Here is a 9,890-nt window from a genome sequence, read left to right on the forward strand (position 1 = left end):
ACCTGATAGATTCATATCAAATTCCGTGTCAACTCAATTTCGCATCGTAAGTAATAGTAGGTATTTACGATTTGTTGTAATACTCCCGCATTGTTTTAACCTAACTATAGGTAAAACAACTTTATTTTTGTAGTCACCGCATTTATATTCGTAGTTATCAATTACTTTCGCGCCATTGTAGGTAGTCTATCTACCTACATATTGATATCCTCAGGCCCCCTTAGGGTAGGCTGAGACGCATACGATATTATAGCTTAATATTATCGCTTTCTACCGGTCTACTATTGAATAGGTTAGCGGCATAGACTTTGAATTTAGTTCGCTGTAATAAACAAGACATTGCTTACGCTGTAATAAACAGACATCGCTTTGTTTAATATAAATATTTGACAGATTCCTATCACGAGTACGTTGTGGTTTATTATTTCGTATTTTAATTGTAAGTACATTGTGTACTGCCGGCTCTCGTTGCCCGCATCGCACCGCATTGCACCGCACCGCACGTAACTTGTGTAGGTATTTATCTGTTCTCCACCGCACCGCTTTCTTATATATTTATTAGTACAAACAAGTTTTTGTATTTATAGGTTGTTCATCATGTCGGATGTCAATCAGTTACCCCTGTTACTCGCTAAAAAGGATTTAATGTTTTCTCGCATACAAAGTATTACAGATAGGACTCATAATCTTTCTAGTGAATATGAAAGAGAAACATTCTTGTGTGAGATCGAAACAGTTGACAAATTACGCTCGGATTTCGAAACTATGTTAGATAAAATAAATACTTTAGAATCTAAATTGAATCCTAAATATGTTATTAATTATCAACCGCTCATGGCATTTGATGATTTGTATTGCCGTATAAAACGAGCCGCAAGATCGCTAGAGGTACCGCCTGATGTCAAACATCATCAGCATAATAGGGATGAGGACAGGCCTCGTCTGCCCCCTACCAATTCCGGAATACTCAGGAGATCTGAGATCCTGGTCTTTATTCTATACAGCTTACAAAAGCATAGTTCATGACAATCCTAGATTGTCAGATTCGGAAAAAAATTACATTATTTGATGGGTAAACTGACAGGTAAAGCTCGTTCTGTATTTGCCGGTATAAACCCTTGTTCTGAAAATTATAAGGTCATTTTAGATGCTTTAATTAGTAAGTATGAAGATAAGAGATTGCTCGCATCATCATACCTAGATCAAATATTCGAAATGAAGCCCTTTCATTCATCAAATATAAATAATTTAGAACAATTTCTCGATAAATTCGCAACTTCAGTATCCGCGTTAAATAACTTAAAAATTAATAATCTTTCGGATTTTATATTTTTGTATACAGCGTTAAAGAAATTAGATTCCGAAACCGCCCGCGCTTTCGAACTAGATAAACGGGGATCCGACATCCCATCTTTCGATACATTAGTGTCATTTGTGCGCGATCACATTAGAATATTGCAACGCACTTCTTCAAGCAACCAAGAAGTTACTAAGAAAGTTGTCGATCGTCGTATGGATGCGGCATCGAAAGTTATGCAACATAAATCTACATACTCTTATACTACAACCGCTAATCCGCAGCCTAAGTGCTCATTGTGTAACATACAACATGAACATTTATATAAATGTCCAGGTTTTCGAAATTTAACGCCTAATGATCGTTTCCGATTTGTTAAATCTAATTCTTACTGTATTAATTGTCTAAGTAAAAATCACCGTGTATTTAATTGTAACTCAAATAGTCGATGTCACAAATGTGACTCAAAACATCATACTATGCTCCACTTTGAGCATAGTAATGCCACCTCCACCGCGAACATACTCAGTGGTAGTTCGGTCACAGCGACTACGTCACGCGCAGTGGATCTATCGTCGCACTCGTCGCACACGCAGCCCGCTGTTGGTGGCGGCGGCGGCGGCCGACCGGCTCCTTGCACGGACCGCGCCCCGCACTCACCCCCGCCGACACCCGTCGTATCCCGCGCATCGGAAGACGTAGCATTATGCACGTTATCAGACAATGTTAATAAAAATATGCCTCGCGTACCTACTACCGTATTGTTAGCCACCGCTCGTGTTTTAATGATCGATAGAGACGGTAACGAACATTATATTAGAGCATTATTGGACAGTGCTTCTCAAAGTAATTTTGTAACTAGGGATTGTTGTAATCGCTTGGGATTGCAATGTATACAGAATACAACCTTTTCGATTAAAGGTATAGGAGGGACAACAAAGGCCACACAGGGTTCTGTACATATAAAATTCTTTTCACGGTTTAATCGTAATATTAAATTTGATATGGAATCCTTAGTTGTAGATAAAATAACCGAACGTTTACCGACTGTTAGTGTCGATATTTCATTATTTTCAAATTTTAAAAATTTGCCTTTAGCCGATGATAGTTACGCTACTCCTGGGAACATTGACATGTTAATCGGTGCCTCAATTTTCCCGCATTTAATATTGTCCCGTAAGGTTAAAGGTCAACCCGCATACGTCTCGCCGTATGCTATTGAGACCGTATTAGGCTTTGTTATTGTAGGTTCAGCTCCCGCTAGATCAAATACCGATACTTCCGTGTCTAATATGTTAGATAATTGTAATTACACTACCACCGCGCATTGTTGTGTTACCGAACCCACGATGGAATCCGTTCTATGTAGATTCTGGGAAATGGAAGAGGTGAATGTTACACCGATTCTCAGCCCGGACGACAAGGAGTGTGAAGCTATTTATGCTGGCACTACCACTCGCGAGGACGACGGTCGTTATACCGTCGCGCTTCCCTTCAAGGGTAATGCACATTCTCTTGGCGACTCGCGTCGATTAGCCGAGAAATGTTTCTTTTGTCTCGAACGCAAAATGCAGGCTTCGCCTGAACTCAAGCAAGCCTATGATGACGTCATTACGGAGTATTTAGATAAGAGTTATATTTCACCCGCACCCGTTAATGATGATAGTAATGCTCCTTCGTATATAATACCGCACCATGGAGTTATTCGAAAAGATAAACTCACGTCTAAATTGCGCGTCGTACTCAATGCTAGCGCTAAAACTAGCACGTCCGTATCTCTCAACGATCTTCTTTATAATGGACAGAATTTACAACGCAATTTATTTGATATTATAGTTAACTTCAGATTATTTTCAGTAGCTCTCTCTGCCGATATTAGGCAAATGTTTCTTTGCATTCGTATTAGAGAGAGTGACCGCAGATTTCAACGCATATTGTATAGATTTTCGCCTGACGAACCTCTCCAGGTTTATCAGTTTAATCGCGTTTGTTTTGGACTCAAATCGAGTCCGTTTCTTGCACTGCGTACTATTAAGCAGTTAGCCACCGACGAAGGCGAATCGTTCCCAAAAGCTAAGGAAGCGGTTCACACCGGTCTGTACATGGATGATTTAGTATATTGTCTAGATAGTGAAGATGAGGCTATCGTCACAGCTGCTGAGATCATCTCACTCATGAAGGCCGGACAATTTGATCTTGTCAAATGGACGAGCAATTCGCAAGTAGTTTTAAATTCCATTCCGTCAACACATCGACTTTCGTCGGTCGTAGAATTCGACGTGTCTGATACGCATAAAATTCTGGGTCTGTGCTGGTCTCCTAGCTCAGATTTATTTAGTTTAAAAATTTGCACGCCCGCTGAAAAGTGTACAAAACGCACCATTTTATCTTGTGTCGCAAGATTGTGGGATGTAATGGGTTTCGTAGCACCCGTTATATTATTTGCCAAACTTCTTGTCAAAGAGTTATGGTTATGCAACTGCGATTGGGACGACGCCCCCCTGAAGTTATCGTCAGACAATGGTCACGTTTCAGGGATGAGCTCCCCAGTCTAGATCAAATTAAATTACCGCGCCATGTTGACATCACAAAACGCAGTGTGGTGAACATCATTGGCTTCGCAGACGCTAGTGAAAAGGCTTATGGTGCTGTTGTGTACTTCCACGTCGAGAATGATGGTGTGAGTACTGTGCATCTTATAAGTGCAAAATCTAAGGTTGCACCCCGCAAAGTCGTGTCGTTGGCCCGACTCGAACTTTGCGCAGCGCTTTTGCTCGCTAATTTAATTAAAAATATTGTTACCGCTGTTAACAACCGCTATCCAATTAAGGCAATACACGCATTTTCTGATTCAACAGTTGCTTTATGTTGGATCCACGCATCGCCCCACAGGTGGGATACTTTTGTCGCGAATAGAGTTTCTAAAATTCAATCTCTGCTTTCACCGCATAATTTTTATCACGTGTCTGGTTCGGACAATCCAGCCGACTGTCTATCGCGAGGGCTTACTCCTGCCCAAATAATTCACTACCCCCTATGGTTCAACGGCCCGCAGTGGGCTAAATCCACCTTTTCGGAATGGCCAGTCACCGCTTTCAATCCTTCTGCTGTTATGGACCCGCCTGAGGAGAAGAAACTCTCCTTTGTTACTCGTACACCGCCAGAAGAATCTGTTTTCATCGCTCTGGCAAATCGCTTTTCTTCTTGGTCCAAGCTTCTTCGCTGCGTAGTTTATATCTGTCGTTTCGCAAAATTATTAACACCCGCACATATTTTAAATTTTACTCCGTTGAAATATTTGCCCGCCGCAGAAATAGCTGACAGTTCTTTGATTTCACGCCACGCATTATTAGACAGATTAGTGCAAACGTTCTGGAAGCGATGGAGTGCGGAGTACCTGCACACATTACAATCTCGCGAAAAATGGAATACACCCGTCAATCAGATTACTGTCGGAACTGTTGTAATTGTACGTACTGAAAACGCGCCACCACTTCATTGGCCTTTAGGGGTTATTGAAGAGGTCTTTCCGGCTTCTGACGGCGTAATTCGAGTTGTTCGTGTAAAAACTGCAACCGGCTCTTATTTGCGCCCTGTTGTACGTCTGTGCCCCTTACCTAGACATTAGTTTTAGTTAATACGAGTTCTAGGTTAAGGTGTAGTTTATGTTAAGTTTCTATTTTTACTTTGAAGGCGTCCCTTCAAAAACAAATGGTTGCGCCATATAACATTATATTTTTGTTTATCATTGTATAATTATTATTAGTAATAGTTTGTTCAAATAAATAATTTAGCGTGGTACGAAACGTTAATTTTCTAAGGATTGGCACTACACTAATTTTTATCCTCTCCTATTCCCGCACATACCTTTGTTTTAAGTGCGAGCGAGAAGATTCGCTTGTATCGAAAGTGACATATCGCGCTCGCGCGTCACTGTAAAATTGAACGCTGAAGTTGACATTGAATTCCCGCCTTGATCGCGCTTAAGATCAAGTTTTTTTGTAATTCGTGATAATTACTAAACATTTTAATCCACCGCATCGCTCTAGTGTGTTTAAGACCATTGTGTTTGTGCCATTGTTGTGAAGCAAGTAGCTGGGACCTGGAGACACCGATAGCCGCCGCACTGCAACCTACAATTCAAAGGTACTGTGCCTCCTTCCTTACCAGAACTGTCTTTCTTTGTGTTCCATCCTCACAAGCAGTTCTCAATCACCAACCTAACAGTGTATCGTGTCAATCCACGTACCCGTCAGATTATTTAGATACAGTCCACTTAAATCAAAATCAAACAATATTTATTTCACCCGCGCCGCCATACACTTTGCTTTAAATCGTTTCAATTCCTCTGTGTTTAAATTCAAATTAGTGGAACCAAATATCATACTAAAAATGATTAAATCTATGAAATCAAACGCGATAGAAATAAATATATTTCTATCTATCTATCTATCTATAAGGGAATAAAAACAAATTTGTACAATAACAGAATTATAAACTTAACTTACTTTTCATTAACTAGTTATAACTGTAAGTATGTATATATAAAGAGAGAATAGGTACTTGTTAACAAGTTTAACAAAGACCGGATGCTCCCGCCCATCGCTGAACCGGAACTGTCGTCATCTCAGACCGGATGTAGGCGCCATGTATATTAATTGACGTTCGTAAGGCGCATCTTAAGACATTTTCCCGACGGGGTGGCCAGCACAGTGATTTATGAAGACTCATAATTGTTACTGTTAATTGCATTCGGTGTTAAATGGCACGAGTAGATTTGAGTTTGCGATTTATTTTTATTAAATGGCGGTCTTCCACAGTGCGGTTTTCTAGAAACTTTTCGCCTCGCACAATCACCTTCCAGCAATGGTATTTCCGAACCGATACGATATTGAAACCTTCAAGAAAAGAGCTTATTCCTTTTTAAAAGGCCGACAACGTACTTACAATTCCTCTGCTGTTGCGGGTGTTCATGGGTGGCGGTAATCACTTACCATCAGGTGAGCCGCATGCTCGTTTATCCATGATGTTATAAAAAAAAAATATCATTACTAGCAACACGTAAGTTATTAATTAATTTATTTAGTGATTTATAATTGCATATACATATACATTAAATTTATAAGAAAGAGAATAATAATAATAAACAACCCTGGACAATTTACACAGCGACATGTAGTCCCATGGTAATCAGAGCTTGTGTTATGGGTACTAGTCAACTGATAATACTTACTTACTTTTTTTTGTAAATATATACGTAATATACATAGACAATAGCCAGACCGATATAAACAATCATACTCTTGAATATTTGCACCGTGCGAGGAATCAAACCCGCGACTATCGGAAGTAAAGCGGTGTGCTAAACCGCTAAACTACTGAGGCTGTCAACAAAATTAATATATTGATAAAACAACTGAAATAGCAGTGGGCAGGACACATTTGATGAATGGAAAAATAGAATAGAATAGAATAGAATAGAAAATCATTTATTCAAATAAACTTACATTGAATGACTTTTGAATAGTCATAACATTTTTTTTTTAAAAAAAAATGAACTATAAAAGATGAACTAAACGAGTAATAGAGTGAATACCAATGGTACACATACGGAAACACGGACGACCTGAAAGACGATGGAGGGATGTATTTGCACAGGAAGTTAGAGTGGACTGGTAGAGGACGTGTGGAGGGGTTTAGGATAGGCTATAGGCTACGCCATAGAGGTGTATATTGCTGAGGATGTGAATTAATATTTAATAAGGTTTTAATAAAAATTGTAAACAATACAATCAAGGGGTAACGGGTTACCATTTACCATTAGAAGAACCATATGCTTATTTGCGACCATTATAGTATAAAAAATATTGATAATGTAATATGATATAATATAATATAATATGTAATCTAAGTATGGAATATATGTAATCTAACTGGAATTAAGAATCAATGTCTAAAACAGCATAATCATAAATTTTATTGGTTACTAGCTTTTGCCTGCGGCTTCGCTCACGTTAATTTATCATCTTAGGGGTGGAATTCATCAAAATCCTTTCTTAGGGGATGCCTACGTTATAGTAGCTTTATGCATGCAAAGTCTCAGCCCGATCGGTTTAAATTTGACAAAGTTTCATATAAACTTTCATCCCCTATTTTATTCCCTTGGGGGTAGAATTAATCAAAACCTTTTTTTAGCGGATGCCTACGTGATAACATCTACCTGCATGCCAAATTTGAGCCCGATCCGTCCAGTGGTTTGGGCTGTGCTTTAATAGATCACTATGTCAGTCACCTTTGAGTTATATATGTATAGACAATTGATTACAATGGATTTTAAACACGTTTGATATTCAGAAGAACGAAGAAATTTCTATACGTGATAATAATAATAATGTCTCAGGACAATTTACACAGTCTATTTCAAAATTCAAAAATTCAAAATTCAAAAATCATTTATTCATGTAGGACATTTTAGCCGCTTATGAACGTCAAATTTTTACATTATAATTTTATTTTTTCCCTACCGTCCAGTTCGGTATATAGATCCAATTGAGAAGAACTGGCAAGAAACTCAATTGAATTTTTTTTTTTTTTATTTTGTCTATGCAGACGAAGTCATACTCAACAGCGAGTATACATCCTGCTATAAATTAAATTCCAAAAAAACATTGTTAATTTGATTAAAACTTAACTCAGTTAAAGTAACCCGTACTGTTCAAATCGAACCCCAACCGTACCCTTAATTTATTCTTTCATTGCGTCTTATTATTTGCAAATGGTCTATTTGTCGCGACTTAACCCTTGCAACACAGATGGGGTCCCATCGACCGCGGATTAGACCGCCCGCCTCAAACCGTCAAACGACGTCGTTGGGCATAAACGTCCCAAATTTATTGATAAGGACATTGACAGATATTGCTGTAGCTCTCGTAAAATGCAGCTCTAGATTAAGCTGACGAGTATTTGCAAATGGGACCAGTGTTCGAGGGTATTCATTACTGGGATTTTCTGTACCGAATGGTTTCCACTTTATAGCCTTTTGTTGTGCAAATTTTACACCTACAGTTTGTGGTAGACTAGCAGAGTCTGCGATTTCGTGCTTCGAAATAACACAAATTTTCAGCCTTTTGATTGTAAACCGATAGGAATAAATCATTACACAGTATAAAATAAAGTTGTTGTCGCTGTCTGTCCGTCCCTATGTATGCTTAAATCGCAACAGATTTTAAAGCAGGTGTTTTAATACATAGAGTGGTTCAAGAGGAAGGTTTATATGTATAATACATGTATACCCGTGTGAAGCCGGGGCGAGTAGCTAGTAAATTTATAAACAAATAATTATTACGCAGCTGATTTCAAAATTAAAACATTTCCTCAAAAATAAATTCATCAACCCATATTTAAAATATATTAAAATTCTAGAATATGAGGTTATAGATTATTATAAGTACAAATGAAATAATTACCAGGTGGAGGCAAATTGTAAGGAGCTCTTTCGCCAAGGACCACAACGATACCATATCACAAAATATACCATCATGAAAGCCACGACCACTCTGCCAAGAGTGAACGACTGAAGAAGAGATTCTCATTGTATTATCGACAATGTTAGAACATTCTCGAATACTTACATCTAAAATATGATACAAGCCCCAACACCACAAAACTTCATGTTCACGGATACTAATGGCATCTTAATGAGAGAGAAGCTGCGAAAAGCGTCTCATAGCGGCGCCTCGACGTGAACATATTAATTACCTCCTCCTTTTACATCACTATAGAATGATTAATGTTACTGAAAAAGAGAATTTGAACTTTTGTTTACGATAATATTTTTTTAAATTATATAACACTAGCTGAGCCCACGGATTCGCCCGCATGTAACTTACGGTCTGTGTGTTATTCTGAAGTATATAACTTATACTTCAGAATAACACACAGACCTGTAAAGTTTCAACAAAATCCGTTCAGTAGTTTCTGCGTGAAAGAGTAACAAACATCTCAAACTTTCGCATTTATAATATTAATAATAAGACTAGCAACTCGACCCAACATCGCACGGGTGTACATGTATTATACATGTAAACCTACTTTTTTATATTATAAGACTTTGCCGATTGGCAAACAGATCTGCAGAAAGCAAATAAGATCAAAATACTATACTATAATATATTATATCGTTTTTAAGTTTTTGAAGTTTAATGTTTGTTTTAGGAAATAATATATTTAAAGTCGATTTGTATAAAGACTATAATAATAATATTATACATATAAATCAACTTTCGTTGTCTGAAAGAGATGCATAAATGATAAGATTGTGGGGTGGAATAGGAGATTCTACCCCACAATCTATTAATTTTAAAGCCTGTCATATTTCTATTATTAAATAAACAAACCATAGTATAGTAATACTATGTTATCTGTGGTAATACAGTGAAATTATATACCAAAATGCTTAGTTACCAAGAAACTGTCAGTGAAACTCCTGCTTTTTTGGATAAAAGCGTCAAATTGGTACTTATAATGTAGACGTCTATGTGACAGACTCGACCCATTGGCTTTGCGGCGTGATATTGCATCTCTGTGCATTTTC

At 37.9% G+C, this 9,890-nt stretch overlaps 1 protein-coding gene across 1 annotated transcript in view; it reads left to right on the forward strand.

Annotated features, from left to right (window-relative positions):
• The window catches only part of LOC131842373 (uncharacterized), a 70,973-nt gene extending 66,048 nt beyond the window's left edge, over nt 1-4,925 (forward strand). Inside the window, exons 5-7 of the mRNA XM_059190914.1 lie at nt 1,343-2,143; nt 2,396-3,820; nt 3,922-4,925. Coding sequence (XP_059046897.1) covers nt 1,343-2,143; nt 2,396-3,820; nt 3,922-4,925 — 3,230 coding nt within the window. The remainder of the gene's footprint in view (nt 1-1,342; nt 2,144-2,395; nt 3,821-3,921) is intronic.
• The last annotated feature ends 4,965 nt before the right edge of the window (nt 4,926-9,890 follow it).

Source organism: Achroia grisella, unplaced genomic scaffold, assembly GCF_030625045.1.
Source record: "Achroia grisella isolate CSIRO2021 unplaced genomic scaffold, CSIRO_AGI_Agris_v1 utg2167, whole genome shotgun sequence".
Lineage (NCBI taxonomy): Eukaryota > Metazoa > Arthropoda > Insecta > Lepidoptera > Pyralidae > Achroia > Achroia grisella.